The 18,255-nt window shown below is 42.9% G+C and overlaps 1 protein-coding gene across 4 annotated transcripts in view; it reads left to right on the plus strand.

Moving 5' to 3' along the window:
• Positions 1-18,255, plus strand: part of Yipf1 (Yip1 domain family member 1) — a 38,977-nt gene that overhangs the window by 13,207 nt on the left and 7,515 nt on the right. For 3 of the 4 annotated variants that reach the window (XM_090334796.1, XM_090334797.1, XM_090334794.1), the window contains exons 7-9: positions 992-1,158; positions 1,697-1,879; positions 9,046-9,143. In XM_090334796.1, coding sequence (XP_090190922.1) covers positions 992-1,158; positions 1,697-1,879; positions 9,046-9,135 — 440 coding nt within the window. In that variant the 3' untranslated portion in view covers positions 9,136-9,143. Of the gene's footprint in view, positions 1-991; positions 1,159-1,696; positions 1,880-9,045; positions 9,144-9,900; positions 9,969-18,255 lie in introns of all 4 variants that reach the window. The other variant, XR_016535945.1, reaches the window with a different exon arrangement.

Consider the following 18,255-nt stretch of genomic DNA (forward strand, 5'->3'; position numbering starts at 1 on the left):
TTTTATTTCACAGTACTGGGAATCAAACCCAGGGCTTTCTTTATGTATGGGAGCCAACCACTATTCCTCTTTGCCATACTCCAGAATTGAGAAGACTTCTGAATGCTCTCTAGGCAAGTCCTGTAGGATATGATATTATAGGAGGAGAATTTTTAAAAAGGAGGAGGAGGGCCTCACAGAGAGAGAGAAGGCTGGGTTCTGAGGAGCTTTTAACAAGCTCTTCCATTACCAAGGTGGAGTTATTTATGTAAGGAAGAAAGTGAAACTGGAGAATATTTTAAGCAATCCATCAATGTGCTAAAACTGAATTTCAGAAGCAGAAAGATCTCTAAATGACATGCAGAGCAAGTTAATCTGTACCCAGGGCATTTTAATAAAGTTGCTAAAGAAATCAGTGTCAGCTCTTGATTTGCTAGGGAGGAGGATGTGTTCTTCCACAGGGATAGTTGGCTTCTATTTGATTGAAGTGTTCAGTATATTTAAATCTTGCAGTATGCTCTCAAATATTTTAGTTACTTAGTAATATTAATTGCTGGATAATAAATGAATTATAAAAAGCTCTAAAGGAGGGCCAAGAGTTTGGCCTAGTGAGTGGTAGAGAGCTTGCCTAGCATGGCAGGAAGACTCCAGTTCGATTCCTTGGAACCACATACATAGAAAAAGCCAAAAGTGGTGCTATGGCTCAAGTGGTAGAGCTCTGGCCTTGAGAAAGCCCAAGGACAGTGCTCAGGCCCTGAGTTCAAGCCCAGGACTAGAAAAAAAAAAATAAATAAAAGCTCTAAAGGAGACTACAAGGACAGATGCTAAAGATTCATTAATTTGACAAACATTATAAAACACATACCATGTGCCAAGTGTTGTGTCAGGCCCAAATAGACATGGGCCCTCTGTCCAACGAACTAGACTGACATGTAGGAAGTAAGGATAGTAAAGTATGGAAGTGCTCTGACAGTGGCTTAATGGCATGATGACACTGTCTTGTTGTCTGCAGTGTCCATAGCAGCAACCATCATCTATGCTTATGCCTGGCTCGTTCCTTTGGCTCTCTGGGGCTTCCTCATGTGGAGAAACAGCAAAGTCATGAACATTGTTTCCTATTCATTTCTGGAGATTGTGTGCGTCTATGGCTATTCGCTCTTCATTTATATCCCTACAGCAGTAAGTATGGCACTGTGAAGTGGACCTTGAGTGATTCTCTGGTCTTGGTTAACACTACAGCCCGGAATTCCCCCAGGCATGGTTATTTCTAGCTTCACATTCATCTGCTCTTGACAATGCCCTTTGCATTTCAAGGGCAACATGAAGAGGAGTGGGGGTGGGGAGTGAACCATTAGTTAGGACAGCATGGCCTCAGTCTATATGCTGGGGTGTTTTGCAGACCAGGCTGGCATCAGCCCAGCTGCTGATTTCTTCAGAGGTTTTATAAACCTTACATGCCTGGAATGACTAAATGCCTCCAAAGTCTTTCTTTCTTTCTTTTTTTGGCCAGTCCTGGGGTTTGAACTCAAGGGCCTGAGCACTGTCCTTGGGCTTTCTTGAGGCTAGCGCTCTACTACTTGAAGCACAGCACCACTTTCTAGCTTTTTCTATGTATGTGGTAAGGAGGATCGAACCTAGGTCTTCATGTATGCTAGGCAAGCACTCTACCACTAGGCCAAACTCTCCTCCCTCTCCTTTCTTTCTTCTCTTCTTTCAGATACTATGGATCATCCCCCAGAAAGCTGTTCGTTGGATTCTAGTCACAATTGCCATGGGCATCTCAGGCTCTGTCTTGGCAATGACATTTTGGCCAGCTGTTCGTGAAGATAACCGGCGTATTGCATTGGCTACAATTGTGATGATTGTGTTGCTTCATATGCTTCTTTCTGTGGGCTGCTTGGTAAGATCTCATTCCTATATACTTTTGGTACATCTTAACACTTAGATAGAATGGTTCTTTAAAAACACTGACTTCAGGGCCGAGAGTTTGGCCTACTGATACAGTGCTTGCCTACCATGCACGAAGACCCGGGTTCAATTCCTTGGTACCACATGCATAGAAAAAAGCTGGAAGTGGTGCTGAGGCTCAAGTGGTAGAGCTCTAGCCTTGAGAAAGTCCAAGGACAGTGCTCAGGCCCTGAGCTCAAGCCCAGGACTGGCAAAAAACAAAAACAAAAAACAAAATACTGACTCCATTGGGCTGGGAGCATAGCCTAGTGGTAGTTTGCTTGCCTTGCATGCCAAAACCCCCTGGGTTCGATTCCTTGGTACCACATACATAGAAAAAGCTGGAAGTGGCTCTGTGGCTTAAATGGCAGAGTGCTACCTTGAGCAAAAAGTGTCCAAGGGGGGCCGGGAGTTTGGCCTAGTGGTTAAAGTGCTTGCCTAGCATGCATGAAGACCCGGGTTCGATTCCTCGGTACCACATACATAGAAAAAAAGCCGGAAGTGGTGCTGAGGCTCAAGTGGTAGAGCTCTAGCCTTGAGAAAGTCCGAGGACAGTGCTCAGGCCCTGAGCTCAAGCCCAGGACTGGCAAAAAAAAAAAAGTGTCCAAGGGCAGTACCCAGGCCTGAGTTCAAGCTCCATGAATAGCAAAAATAAATTACATAAATAAAAACTGACTCCATGGGCCGGGTGCAGTGGCCCATGCCTGTAATCCTAGCTACTTAAGAGGCTGAGATCTGAAGATCAAGGTTCAAAACCAGCACGGGCACAAAAGGATCTGAAACTCTTATCTCCAATTAACCTCTAGAAAACAGGAAGTGGGGCTTGGCTCAAGGGTAGGGTGTTAGCCTTGAGCTGAAGAGCTCTAGGACAGTGCCCAGGTGAAGTTCAAGCCCATGACCCACAAAACCAAACCAAACCAAAACTACAACAAAAACTGACTCCATGATGGCTGGGAGTATGACCTAGTGGTAGAGTACTTGCCTAGCATGCACAAAGCCTTGGGTTCAATTCCTTAGTACCACATATACAGAAAACCTTGGAAGTGGTGCTGTCAAGTGGTAGCCTTGAGAAAGCTCAAAGACAGTGCCCAAGCCCTGGCAAAAATAACCCTGACTCGGTGAACTAAGCATCATTTTGACTCTTCTATAGGAAAAGTAGATAGTTTTGAGAATTTAATTGTAGCCTCTGGCTTTGCCTAGTTTTTGTAATCTGGTGAGGATATAATGTCTAGCCAGAGCAAGTGTGGGTAGATCTGTTTTCCTTTATAGGGAGCAGAAAGCATGTTGGGGTTCCGCCTTTGAATACCCTGTTGGTTTCCAGCATATACCTAGAAGATTTTTTTTTTTTCTGTTGGTTGTGGGACTTGAATTCAGGACCTGAATGCTCTTTGTGCTTAAGGCTAGCATTCTACCACTTACACCACAACGCCCTTTCCAGTTTTAGAGTGGTTAATTAGAGATAAGTATCTTACAGGGACTTTACTGCCTGGGGCTGGCTTTGGGCTGGCTTCGAGCTGGCTATGAGCTAAGGTCCTCAAAGGCTTGCTTTGAACTGAGATCCTCAGATCTCAACACCCTCAGTAACTAGGATTATAGGCATGAGACACCAGTGCTCAGCTGATTTTTTTTTTTAAACACATGTACTGAGGTTGAACTTAGGGCCTACATGCTGCTGTCCCTTAGCTTTTTTGCTGAAAGCAGGTGCCACATATCCACTTCTGAGATTTTGGTGGTTATTTGAGATAAGTCTCACTAACTCTCTTTCCTGAGCTACTCTGAACTGAATCCTCAGATGCCAGCCTCCAGAGTAGCTAGGATTATAGGCATGAGCTGTTGTACCAAGCTTACCTAGGAAGATTTTTGAAGTTAAATTTTATGGGTGTAAAGCTAAAGAATGAAGTTTAATTCAGGTAAGTGGAGTTGTTTTTAAGTTGGACAACAGCTTTGAAGCTAGGCACCAGTGGCTCATGCCTGTAATCCTAGCTCCTCAGGAGGCTGTGATCTGAGGATTGAAGTTTGAACCCAGACAGGAAAGTCCTTGAGTCTTTCTTTTTTCTTTTTTGCCAGTCCTGGGGCCCTGAACTCAGGGCCTGAGCACTGTCCTTGGGCTTTCTCAAGGCTAGTGCTCTACCACTTGAGCCATAGCTCCACTTTCGGCTTTTCTGTGTATGTGGTATGAAGGAATCAAACCCAGTCCTTGTGCATGCTAGGCAAGCACTCTGCCACTAGGCCAAACTTCCAGCCCTTTAAGACTCTTATCTCAAATTAACTACCAGAAAACTGGAAGTGGCACTGTTGCTCAAAGTGGTAGAATACTAGCTTTGACAGCACCCAGTCCCTAACTCAAGTCCAATAACTACCAAAAAAGAAATGTAGGTTGTGTCCTGGGTCTAGGAAGAATGTGTCAGACAGGCTGGCTCTGTCATTCCCTGGCTAGGAACTTGACTATGTTCTGTACTTCTCTGAATCTTAACTTCTTCATCTGTAACATTAGTCTATTAGATTGTTCTGAGGATCATCAATACCTAGGATGTATTTAACATAGAACTTCTGTAAATAAATTAGGCCCCTAACTTTGATCCCAAGGCAACATGCTTGATCCTTGAAATGCTGTCTGTTGATAGTATCCTTTTGCTTTTTTGTTTTTCTTTTTTTCTTTTTGTCCGTCATAGGGCTTGAACTCTGGGCCTGAGCGCTGTCCCTGAGCTCTTTAGCTCAAGACTACCACCCTACCCCTGGGCTTGGGCGTTGTCCCTGAGCTTTTCAGCTCAAGGCTACCACCCTACCCCTGGAGCCACAGCCCCACTTCCTGTTTTCTAGTGGTTAATTAGAGGTAAGTCTCATATTCTTTAGTGCCCTGGCTGTCTTTGAACCTTGATCCTCAGATCTCAGTCTCCTGAGTAGCTAGGATAACAAACAGGTGTGAGTTACTGTGCCTGGCATCCTTTTTCTTTTTCTTTTTTCTTTTCTTTTTTTTTTTTTTCTAAGTCCTGGGGCCTGGGCGCTGTCCCTGAGCTCTTCAGGTCAATGCTACTGCTATACCATTTTGAGCCACAGTGACACTTCTAGTTTTCTGGAGGTTGATTGGAGGAAAGAGTCTCATGGACTTTCGTGCCTGGGCGGGCTCTGAACCATGATTTTCATATCTTAGTCTCCTAAGTACCTAGGGTTGCAGGTATGAGCCACCGGTGCCTGGTAACTAACTTGCTCATGGTACTGCCTCTAACTGGCACCTTCTTGTCTCTTCTGTACTTTTTCCAAAACATACCTGGCTGAGAAGTGATGACTCAAAGGCAGGAAGGAAATACATTGTTCTTTTCAGCTCTGAAAAAGGAAGGTTGGTCAGTGGAGCAAAGAAGTATTGTCATTAATAATCCATGTCATAAGCCAAATTCTGGTGGCTCACACCTGTAATCCTGCCTATTCAGGAGACAGATATGAGGATTGCAGTTCAAACTGAGCCCAGGCAGAAAAGTCTATAAGACTTTTTTTTGTTGTTATGGGGCTTGAACTCAGGGCCTAGGCACTGTCCCTGATCTCTTTTCCTCAAGGCTAGCACTCTATCACTTTGAACCACAGCTTTACTTCCAGTTTTGGGTGGTTAATTGGAGATAAGAGTCTCATAGGCTCTTCCTGGACTGGTTTTGAACCGCTATCCTCAGATATCAGCTTCCTGAGTAGCTAGGATTATAGGTGTGAGCCACCAGTGCCCAGCTCTCTGAAACTCTTATTTCCAGTTAACCAGAAAAAGCTACAAGTAGAGTTGTGGCCCAAATGGTAGAGCCTTGAGTGAAAAAAACTGAGGGCGCCCAGGCCCTGAGTTCAAGTCTCAGTACTGGCGCACATACATGTACACACACAATCTATTTCATGTGGAACTGATGGCAAGATTTTTTTATGTTCTATGCCACTTACTCTCTTTTTGGGTAAATGGCCCTAAAGCTAGGATTTCCCTGTTCATACTTCTGCTCATAGTTTTTCTAGAATATGAGCTGGGAGCATAACTTGAGTGGTAGAGCATTTGTTTGTCAAGCAAGAGTGCTTGAGTTCAAACTTGAGAATTGCCAAAAAAAAAAAAATCTTTTAGAAGTGAGCATAGTTATAAAGAAGACAGAGTCTTGGATGGGGCAGGCTTAGCATTGTGATCTGAGGCCACTTAACTCTTAGAATCTTGGCTTCCTTGCCTGTCAGAGATTCTTATCTCCCTGGGCTTTTGTGAGGTTGGTGACAAGGCTGGGGAAGCTCTTCACATACTGTGAAGGTTGTTAAGAAAGCTATTAGGAAAGTAGTCTCCCCTGCACATTATTTCTTAGTGTCCTAATAGGAGTGGCCGGGGTCACATGGCTTGAACCTGGATTAAACTCAAGTCTCCCGGCTGTATCATGGTATCCTTTCAATGATACCACTCTCTAGCCACTTCCCATCTCCCTCCTGATTGTTTTACTTATACCTGGCCGAGAACTTGATGGAGGGGAAGCAGAAGGGCACCACTCTGCTCAGCTTTGTGACAGTCGTAGAGCAGAACAGATTGGACTGTGAGGTAGGAAGGCATTTGCTGAGAGCAGAGGAAGATACCATTTTCTCCTCCTAGAAGCAGGAAACCATCATGTTATCAGGTGTTGAGCCAGCCCTTCCTCTCCCTTCAGTCAGGCTGTGCTTCTGTCATTTCCCTCCTCCCTTAGAAAAAGGAGCTGGTCTAGCATACCACAGTAACATCTTAGTTGTTGGAAGGATCAAATGACGTTTGCAATATGGAAAGTATAACAAGTCATGTAAAGAAGTTTTTTTATTCTTGGAAGGGCAGGGCCAGAAATCAGCAGGGGAGTCACTTGAGCTGAGGGATACCCGCTGAACCAGACAGTTTGGCTTTCTCCTTCTCCTTTAGGGAGCATGGGTTGATGTTTTTTTTTTTTGTTTTTTTTTGCCTTAGTGCAGTGAAGCATATGACAGCCCCACACCTGGAAAGGCCCCTTGGTGAATACACATGTAACTGATCTCTGCATTTGTACTAAACACACCTGGCAGAAGTGGCTGCAAAAGTCCCAGAGGAGATGCCCTAGGCTGAGATGTCAAGAGATGTGCAATCCTGTGTTTGAGTGTTTACTACTGCCAGTAGAGAGAGTTACTCCTAGAGAGGCTACCACCCATCCAGATCCCTCTACAGAGCCTAGGCCTGATCTGGACATAGACTCTGTGCCAAATCACAGGCTGTGTTGAGCATGAAAGAGTCTAGACTGTGGAGGTGGGCACAGCTGGATTGGACTCCAACTCAGCTACACAGTTTTAGAAAATCAGCTTTCTTTCCAAAGTGGGGATCAAAATGGCTATTTCTAAGCTGGTAGATGACTATGTGCTTGGCATGCAGTTAGCATTCCCCAAATGATAGCTGAGGTTGTTAAACATTAATAAATCTCAGAACCAAAGCTTGTTTGAGAAGTACTCAAAGATCATGTTTTCCAGTCCTTACATCGTACATATGGGAAAACTCAGTGGAGGAACTTGCCCAACGTTACAATGTGAGTCAGTAGCAGAGCCAGATGAGAGCCTGGGCCCTGTGGCTCATTCCTTCTAAATAGGCTTCCTCCAGTAACCTGGATAAGCTGCTGTTCCTGCAGCGTAGGTCCCCTGACTCGTTGGTCCCCAGAGAAATCTAAGGGAGCCCAGGGAGTATGGACATGGTGGCCTCCGTATGTACCCCAACTTTGGAGTTCTCATCCTCTGTCCCAGAGAATAACTGTCAGGAAGGAGTTATGAAGTAGTGAGTGGTAGGATGGTGACAAATTTGAACTGCACATAAAGGCATCAGCAAGGACGTTTTAAAAAAGATGAGTGAGTTAGGAATATGTTAGAAAGCCCCCAGCATGTCATATTGGTGCCCCCTTCTGGTTGAAAGCAAGCAGAGCTGGTGGAAATGGTTCTTGGTTTCTTCGTTTTTAACTTTCCTACGGTATTGAGGTCAGGAGCAAGCCGTGGTCTTGGATAGATAGTAACAGAGTAGTCATCTTTCCTTTGAAGACCAATGTTCAAGGCTAATGAGATTGGCTTTTTCCTGGCTAATGTTAGGATTCTCAGGCCTCAAGGCAGAAAAGGAAGATCCTCCTTGCTAACTTCTGCCTTTTCAGAAGTGCAGAGGCACCTCTAAAATCTTTCATTTCCAAGGTGTAAAGAATTAAGAGATGAAAATCTTTTTAAGATCTTTGAAACTTAGAACCAATTAATGAGTTGGCATCTAAGCAGCTATCTGTCATAGCTCAAGCTTGCTAAGTACCAATGGTTTTTATAGTGTGCCAGGTCCTGTGAGAGATCCTGGTAACATAAAGACAGAGATGGTAGAGACCATCTCTGTGCTAATATTAGGGCCTGGACTCAGGGCCTGGGTGCTAGAAAGCTTTTTCACTGAAAACTGGTGTACTTGAGCCATAGCTCCACTTCTGTAGAGACAGTCTGTGTATAATGTTGTCATTACAGTGCGCCCCCTTTGGAGCCACATGGACCTAGCCTGGAGTCCTCGTTCTACCACTCATATATCATATGCCCTGGATCCAAGAGAGCTGAGTTCTCAAAGTGTCAGTTTCCTCATCTGTCAAATGAGAGCAATTATAACAACTTCAGGGTTGTTAGGAAGATTGAAGTCATGGAGCATGATATCATAAGTGCTTAATAAGTGGCAGTTAATTTAAGGTTACCCACAGCCAGGTGCTGATGGCTCACGCCTGTACTCTTAGCTACTCAGGAGGCTTGACATCTGAGGATCATGATTTGAAGTCATCCCAGACAGGAAAGCCCATGAAACTCTTACCTCCCATTAACCACCAAAAGGCCAAACCTAGAACTATGGCTCAAAGTGGTAGAGTGTTAGCCTTGAGCACAAAATCCTGAGGGACGGTGCCAAGGCTCTGAGTTCAAGCCCTAGGACCAGCCCAAAAAAAAAAAAAAAAAAAAAAAAGAAGTTACTCACAGATTAAGTTAGTGAGGCAGACATAAATAGAGCTGATTGTAGTTCAGCGTGATGCCAACCATGGTAGCAGGAGGCAGGAACCATGAGAGCCAGAAGAACTGTTAAGGACCCTCGGCTGGATTGTTGTTTTCTGACACTCTCATGGGTCTCTCTTCTTACAGGCATACTTTTTTGATGCACCAGAGATGGACCATCTCCCCACAACTATAGCTACTCCAAACCAAACTGTTGCAGCAGCCAAGTCCAGCTAAGGAAGAAAGTAAGAGATGACATTTTTATTCTGTGGAATGGTATGCTAAAACACAAAATAAAGCTGGTTACTTTTGGCTCACACTTGTAATCCTAGCTACTCAGGAGGCTGAGATCTGAGGATTACAGTTCAAAGCCAGCCCAGGCACGAAAGTCCATGAAACTCATCTCCAATTAGCCACCAGAAACCAGAAATGGTGCTGTGGCTCAAAGTGATAGAGTGTTAGCCTTGAGCTGAAAAGCTCAGAGACATGCCCAGAGTTCAAGTCCCACAACGGACTAAAACAAAACAAAACATGGCAGATGCCTCAGGTCTGTTACTATCAAGAACAAAAGAATACCTATAATCCTAATTACTCAGGAGGCTGAGGTCTCAGCTGTGGATCATGGTTCAAAGCCCACCCAGGCAGGAACATCCATGAGATTCTAATCTTCAATTAACCACCAAAAACGTGGAAGTGGAGCTATGGCTCAAGTAGTAGAGTGTCCAGGCCCTGAGTTCAAGCCGCATGACCAACACACACACACACACACACACACACACACAAACCCAGACCATTCTGTCTTTCTATACAGTTTCATAGAAGGTGTGTGTATGTGCACGTTTAGGACTGTGTATGTGTCTATTCAAAATCCATCTCATAGCTTCTGCTGAAGGAGGACCACTTCGCTCATCCCAGCAGCCCCTTCCTAAACCCCATGTACCTTTCTTGTAGCACAGTATGGGTTGTTCCATCACATAACAGTCTTCCTCTTTGACTTCTCAGGGAGGCTGCTTCAGAACCTGAGTTGACTGCTGTTGGATTACTCCTACAATTCTCTGAAGGCTTCTAAGGTTTTTGTTTTTTTATGGGGTCGGGAGGACTACAGCCCTCGTCAGCAGCCTAAGAAGGATGTGAGCTTAAGACTGTAGCCCCATTTATTTCAAGTTCCAATCTTAAATACTTTTCTTAAAACCAGGAAACTGCCAGGGGTCACATTCGTACAAAACAGCAATCAAGTCTCAGATAAGTTAAATGAGAAGCGATTGACATAGCCCAAAGTCATCATGATGACAGCTTACTTCCTTGTGTACTCAGTTGTGCAGGTCCAAGGTCACTCTGACCCTACACTTGGCCCCCAACCTCTCCCCCCCCCCCCCGTCTTTATTTTAAAAGAAGCGAACCCACCTGTCTTAGGTAGGGTGGATCGCTGACTCTGCCTTACTCGTCATGGGGAACTTCAGATCAAGCTGAAGGCCCTGTCTTAAGGTCAGTCAGAGCAACATTCCTGGACCAACAGAGGTCATCAGCAAGCCTTTTAAGTTGCTCAGGGAGGGAACATAGTGCTGGAACTGTTCAAACAACTCGTTGATGGTCTGTTATTTCAGCGTCAAGTGATGGTTGAAGGCTTCTAAATTTTATACCTTATTTGTTCAGGGCTTCTGAGGTAATTCCACCGTCAATGGTTAACTCAATGGGAGAGAGTATAGGAAAAAGATGTAATTTTATGGTTCCTTCCTTGCTCCTATCTCACTCCTATTCTGTATCAAGGCTGCAGTAATAGTGAACTTTTTGTGTTTCTGTCCTGTATTTGGAACATATCTCAGAGCCTTGTCTATACTGCACAAGCACTTTACCACTGAGGTGTGCCTCTAGTCCCCACACTGAATGTTTATCATTGCTAGAATATATATAACATGTCTGCACTTGCAATTCCATTTGTCTGAAATGTTTCTTCTAATACTTCTTCCTGCAGTTGTCACTTAGCTTGTGATGCCAGTATACCTGGTATGATGTCACTTTTTTTTTTTTTTTTGGTCAGTTGTGGGACTTGAACTCTGAGCCTGAATGTTGTCCCTGAGCTCTTCAGCTCAAGGTTACCGCCCTACCCTTTGAGCCATAGTACCATGTCTGGTTTTCTAGTGGTTAATTGGAGATGTCTCACAGGCTTTAGTGCCCAGGCTGGCTTTGAACCACAATCCTCAGATCTCAGCCTCCTGAGTAGCTAGGATTACAGGTGTGAGCCACTGCACCTGTCATATGTATTGCTTTCTTATGGTGATAAAAACACTAATTTGTCTGTGTGTCCATCTGCTGTTTGTTACCTGATCAGTCACCCAGTTATTTCTTTGTCCTCTCTGCAGTAGTGTCTCTCTTCAGTTAGAAACAGCTCCACAAAAATAAGGATAGGGTTTCACTTCCCATTGCATGACTTTGTATGTAGGTGGACTCAATGCATATTTGTGGAATGAATGAATTAATGAATGAAGACATACTATGCATGTGATCTTACCATTATTCAGTTTTTTTTTTTGTTTTTTTTTTTTTTTTTGCCAGTCCCGGGCTTGGGCTCAGGGCTTGAGCACTGTCCTTGGGCTTTCTCAAGGCTAGAGCTCTACCACTTGAGCCTCAGCACCACTTCCGGCTTTTTGCTATGTATGTGGGGTACTGAGGAACTGAACCCTGTCTTCGTGCATGCTAGGCAAGCACTCTACCACTAGGCCAAACTCCCGGCCCCCCCCATTATTCAGTTTTAAAATCAATAGCAGCCTTGCCTGGGTGAGATGCTATCTATCTGAGCAATGGACTATATGATAAATAAATCAGGAACTTCATTATCAAAAATTAAAATTAAATCCCTGCTAGGCACCAGTGACTTACCTTTATAATCCTAGCTATACAGAAGGCTGAGATCCAGAGGATTACAGTTTAAAGCCAGTCCAGACAGAAAAATCCATGGAACTTCTCCTGGAAATTACTAGCAAAAAGCAGGACTAGAGATATTGGCTCAAGTGATTAAGTGATTAAGAGTACCAACTGAACAAACAAGTTGAGAAATCATGAGGCCCTGAGTTTGAATTCCAATACCAGTCCCACTCTTCCTCAAATTAAATCCCATTTCTACCTTGTACTTGCTGTGTGTTGTGGGCAAGGGACTAATTCTCTTTGAACTTCAGTTAATTTTCCTATAAAATAGGGATGATACAACCTACATTTAAAGATTAGATATTGGTGATATGTGCATATTTTGAGTACCCATACTATTATCAATCTATACATTGTTAATAATTCCAGTGGGAACCTGGACAAATTAGAGCTTAATTCTTCTCCTATTTTTTTTTTTGATAAAAAAGAGAAGTGCTAAGAGTTCTAATAGTAGTTTGGGTGCCTCTAATCTTAGAATGAGCATATGGTGGCTTGTTTGCATCCAGTTTGTCTACACACTACACAACTCATCCTGCAGATGACCTCACTAAATGTTGACAGAAAAGGCCTTAGACAGAGGAGTGACTTTCCTTAGTGTGAAGATCATGAAGAAGGAATAGAAGGAACAGACAGGGTCTTACTATGGAGCTTGGCTGGTCTCAAACTCAGCATCTTCTTTCATTAGCCTCCTAAGTGCTGGGATTACAGGTGTTTGTTGCCACATCTGGCAAAGATAGTCTTATTTGGTTTGGCTCAGTGCCCACTGACTTGGACACTAAAAGTGTCCAGTTAATATTGGGAAAGTAGATGAGCCATTTGTGAACTAAGTACATGAATCAGTGTGCGGGTTTTTTTAGTTTGATAAATATTATTTTATATGATCAGAAGTATTGGGAATTTGTAGGATGAGGGATTTCATGCTGAGCTTAGGGCATCATTCACTCTTCTCTGTGCTTATTGAGGCTACTTTGTAGCCTGTGTGAGCCAGGTCTTGGGGACCCAGGAAATAAGATATAGTCTCTGCTTCAAGGATCCTCAGTCTAATATGTAGAACAGCCTAATAGGTAAAGCCATGTGGTATGAGAAGTTCCTCAGACAGGTTCTCAGTTGAGCCCCATGGAAGCAGAGAAAGAGTGATACAGTTGGTCTTGAGCCGAGTCTTGCATGAATTAGGTCCTGAAGGTTGAGTACAGTAATCAGTTACCTTTTGTTCTGAAAAATGCAGTCCACTTTTATGACTTTGGGAAAGGGAAGATATAGGCATGATTACAACATGGACATGATTAATCATAGAACTATTAATCATAGAATCATGACTATATCACATGGGCTATCACATCGAAGAACAAGGAAGTCAGCCCAGCTGGAGAAGGGCCTGAGAGAGAGCAGAGGGGCAACAGTTGTCCGAGCCCTCCTTTGACCAGAATACCATTGACTCTTAAAGATCTCACAACCTGGTTTACACAGATTTGACTCCTCTGGGCTTTGCTCAGATCTGTAAACTTGGGTGTCAGTGCTTCCATTTAGATGTCAAGTCTCCAAATGAGATAGTGATGAACAGCTTTCCTGTAGCCTCCTTGGCAGAAGCATCAATTGCTTTGCCAATAAGAGGGGCTGTCCAGAGCCCTTGGGCTCTGCAGATTTATGAGCCAGCTGTGCCTTTTACTGTAATCTCTGGACTCCCAGCTTTCATGGAAAAAGAATGGCTTCTAATCTCAACAGTAACCTTCCCTGCATAAATCTGTGCATGGGAAGGCTTAGTCTGGACTGAACTCCTTCCAGAGCATTAACCCCTTCTCACTCTTGGAACCTCAGAGTCCTAGGAGAACCTCCAATTACTTGTAAGCAGGGAAGCTACCCCCCCTACATAAATCATTGAGGTAGTATAATTTGCTGGGAGTGTGGTCAAAGTGGTAGAGTACTCATCTAAAGTGCTCCATGCCCTAAGTTCAATACTCAGTTTGGAAAAAAAACAATCTGACTTTCAACTTTCATTTTCACTTCCATTACTTGAGGACCACTTTTCCTCTTTGAGCCAAGACCCAAGAAAAGCCTAGAAGCTACTGCTTTGGCAATAAAGAATGAAGGTTATAAAGGACTACATCCAGACTAGGGCCCCTTCTCAAGGCGATGGCAAGTACATCCATCCAGAAGAGGGCAGCAGGTAATTGTACTGCATTGTAATAAAGGCTTTAGTAATAGACGAACAAAGGGCTTGTAGAGAGTCATTTGTAATTGAAATCCTCCTGATTGGATATGCAGGATTTATATGCAGTTATGCTTGTACTGGCTCCTGTCCTGACTGTTCATTTTATAAGCTGAAGATACAAAGCACGTTACTAGGTTTATACACATCAGTTCCTTTATTCTGAAATCAGCTTTGCCTCAGTGCTATGATCTCCTTCATCACAGCATCCCAACTGCATGATTTTCTGCCATGACTGCCACTGCTTGCCATCCTTTCCATACCACGTCTCAAGTGTCCCTGGCCAGTTCTTCCTTGACTTTTCTCTTGTTTTCCTTTCTGTGAGCTACAGGACCTAAGATGGCAAATGTCTTGACACAATAGCTTCTTTATGTTCATTTAGTTGGAAATTGTAACATACATAAGAGCAGAGTGGCAGGGCATTGTAGTATAGGCCTCTAATCCCAGATTAGCAACAGAGACAGCAGGATCAGGGATTCCAGGCCAGCCTGGGCTACATTTGGAGAACTTGTTTACAAAAATAGGTGTAGAGGGGCCAAGAGAGTAGCCTAGTGGTAGAGTGCTCACCTAGCATACACGAAGCCCTGGATTTGATTCCTCGGTTCTACATACTAAGAAAAAGCCAGAAGCGGCTCTGTGGCTCAAGTGGCAGAGTGCTAGCCTTGAGCAGTAAGTATCCAAGGACAGTGCCCAGGCCTTGAGTTCAAGCCCCAGGGCAGCAAAAAAAAAAATGTATGTAGAGTAATAATAAATGAAAATGTAGGCCGGGAGTTTGGCCTAGTGGTTAAAGTGCTTGCCTAGCATGCATGAAGACCCGGGTTCGATTCCTCGGTACCACATACATAGAAAAAAGCTGGAAGTGGTGCTGAGGCTCAAGTGGTAGAGTTCTAGCCTTGAGAAAGTCCAAGGACAGTGCTCAGGCCCTGAGCTCAAGCCCAGGACTGGCAAAAAAAAAAAAAAAAAGAAAATGTATTATTTCTTTTGTACAAATTCAACAAACATTTGTTGCCAAATCATGGCCAACCTTGTTTATCCGTGTACCCATCTGCTCCCTGCCTCTTTTCCTCAATATTTTATTTTATGATTGACTGATGGTTGTTTTGAGACAGGATGTCAGTGTATAACTTGGGGTCTGGCCTTAACTCGGATGCTTCTGCCTCTGCCTCCTTAGGCAGATTGGGATTACCACCATATCCATTCTCCTTGTGTGTGTGTGTGTGTGTGTGTGTGTATTTTTTTTTTTTGCCAGTCCTGGGGCTTAAACTCAGGGCTTTGGCACTGTCCCTGAGCTCAAGGCTAGCCATCAGCACCCAGCCCTCCTCCATATTATTGGAAGGAAAATCTAATACATCCTATAATTTCATCCATGTGAATTTAAATTTTGTTTAAAAGATAGAGGCAGCCAGGCATCAGTAGCTCGCATCTGTAATCCTAGCTACTCAGAAGACAGATCTCAGGATCAGGGTTCAAAGCCACTCCAAGCAGGAAAGTCTATGAAAATCTTATCTCTAATTAACTACCAAAAAAAGCTGAAGTGGGGCTGTGGCTCAAACAATAGAGCATTAACCATGAGTTATAAAGCTCAGAGACAATATAAAAGTTATAATACTCAGGATAGGCACACATAACAAATGGTAAAGGCTTTAAAAAAAATCCTCTACATGTACCAAAGTGGGAGGAGAATTAAGTGTAAAGGTCACTTCTTTTTTTCAGCCCTGGGACTTGAACTCAGGGCCTGGGCACTGTCCTTGAGTTTTCTAAAGGCTAGCACTCTACCACTTGAGCCACAGTACCACTTCTGGCTTTTTCCGAGTATGTGTACTGAGGAATTGAACCCAGGGCATCGTGCATAGTAGGCAAACACTCTACCACTAGGCTACACTCCTGGCTCCTATAAAGGCCACTTCTCTTTGAAACTTAGTGAAACTCCCAGCTCTGGGACTCATCTTTATGGAGTCTCTACTTTAAATAAACTTGCTGCTTTACTATTAAATAAAAAAAAACAACAAAATTAATCCATACCATAATCATATCTAGAAAATAACTTATTAATATCAAACATATCTCAATGTTTAGATTTCAAGTGGCCTTATAAATATTTTGACTTTTCAGACTGCTTGATTCAAATACAAATTAGATCTGCTTATTACATCTTGGTTTATATATATAAATTACTGGCTCCAACTGTATTCCCCACCAGTTGCTCTCATTCTCTTTTGCCTGGCCATTTATTTGTCAAATAATCATTTAGCCTGTAGTTTCTCTAGAAATTGAAGGTTCTTTGGCAATGTGCATTCTTACTGTAACTTCCTTGAGAACAGCACCTAGGATTTTGATGCCTATGTCACTATGATACATTTAATATACTTTGTTCTCTGGATTAGTGGTTGAATGGAAAGATTTGATGACATTCAGGTTTGCATTATTTTTTTTACTTGTATGTATATTTATTCAAGTTAATGTATTTACTGGACAATGTTCTCCATTTTTGTTATTCTATTTACACTACACATTTTAAAAAATTTCAGCCATCTTTAAGTGTACATGTCCCAACCATGTCCTATTTCTTATACTAACCCCATCAACAATACCATTTCCCACTCATCCCACCCCATATCCACTGCAGCTGTGCTTTCATTCTGGTTATTTCCCTTACGTGGTGTCAAGCAACATTGGTCCTTACACGATTGGCTTATCGTAGCAAGATGTCCTCAGGGTTCTACCATAGGTCACAGTTAACTACTATTCCATCACATGTGCATGCCCATTTTGGCAGTGGACATTCATGCTACTCTACCCAGTGCCAGTTGTGAAGAAGGTTACTAAGGTTTGCATTCTTTTTTTATATCATTGCTTAATATATGCTGTTAAAGTCTTTCTCCTTCAAAATTATAGTGGCTGGGCCTGGAATGTGGCCTAATAGTAGGATGCTTGCCTAGCATGTCCAAAGTCCTGGGTTCAATTCCTTGGTACCACATATACAGAAAAGCTGGAACTGGTACTGTGGCTCAAGTGGTAGAGTGCTAGCCTTGAGTAAAGCTCAAGGACAGTGACCAGGCCCTGAGTTCAAGCCCCAGGACTGGCAAAAAAAAAAAATTATAGTGGCTGATCATCTAATGTTAGTGGCTATGACATGAACAAGCAATGCCTAAATCTGTCCATACATTGAGGATTTCAGAAGGTGATATTTCCGTTCTTTTTTGTTTATTAATTAGACTTTTTGTTTTCTTTGAGAAGAGTCTCTCACTATGTAGCCTAAGCTCCTAAGCTGGTCTGGAACTCTTGATCCTCCTGCTTCAGCCTTCTCGGTGATGGGATTACAGGTGTGCATCATCAGTCCTTGCTGGAACACTTCTTTAATGAGAACGTCTTACGTTTACCATTTTGGACACCAAGTAGTTTGTTTAGTATGAGAAAGGCAAAAGAAATTATTCTTCTGCTTTGATTTTTACATTCAAAAAAGTAATTGGGGGCCAGGAGTTTGGCCTAGAGGTAGAGTGCTTGCCTAGCATGCACAAAGACCCGAGTTCTATTCCTTGGTACCACATATATAGAAAAAGCCAAAAGTGGTGCTGTGGATCAAGTGGTGGAGCTCTAGCCTTGAGAAAGCCCAAGGACAGTGCTCAGGCCCTGAGTTCAAGCCAGAACTAGCAAAAAAAAAAAATAGTAATTGATTCACTAAAATTCTTCATCAGTGACTCATTAGCTGCATGCAGTCTACTGTAAGAACCATTTTTATTGATGCTCAAATTGTCCTATTTTTGGTCATTGGAAACCTCTTATGGCAAGTTCCTGAGTTTTCTTAACTAACATTGACTCTAGAATATCTGGTAAGTGCTTTGCTTGCTAACTTGTAAAGAAAAATATTTTAGACCAAGTTGTTGTTCTAAGGAATTCTGGTTCCTTTCCGTGGAGAAAAATATTTCAAGATCACAATCTGGTTTTAGTGATTTTTCCCTGCAAACGAGTGGGCATTGTCTTCAGGCCTGGTCAGTGTTCAGAGCTAAGAGGTGTTTATCTGCTTATTTGCCTCTAAAAGAAAATTGGAGTTCATACTGATGGCTCTATTTTCTGTTTAGTATCAATAAATTTTTGCTAAATTCTTTTATATCTAAATCTCCTTTCTCTTAGACTAACCTTGCTGTGATTATAGTAACGATAGAAGTGAAATATCATAATAATATACTATCAACACTATCATTAGGAGGTTTACCTTTTCAGAGTTTTCT

This window comes from Megascapheus bottae, chromosome 6 (genome assembly GCF_031878675.1).
Source record: "Megascapheus bottae isolate mThoBot1 chromosome 6, mThoBot2.hap1, whole genome shotgun sequence".
Taxonomy (NCBI): domain Eukaryota; kingdom Metazoa; phylum Chordata; class Mammalia; order Rodentia; family Geomyidae; genus Megascapheus; species Megascapheus bottae.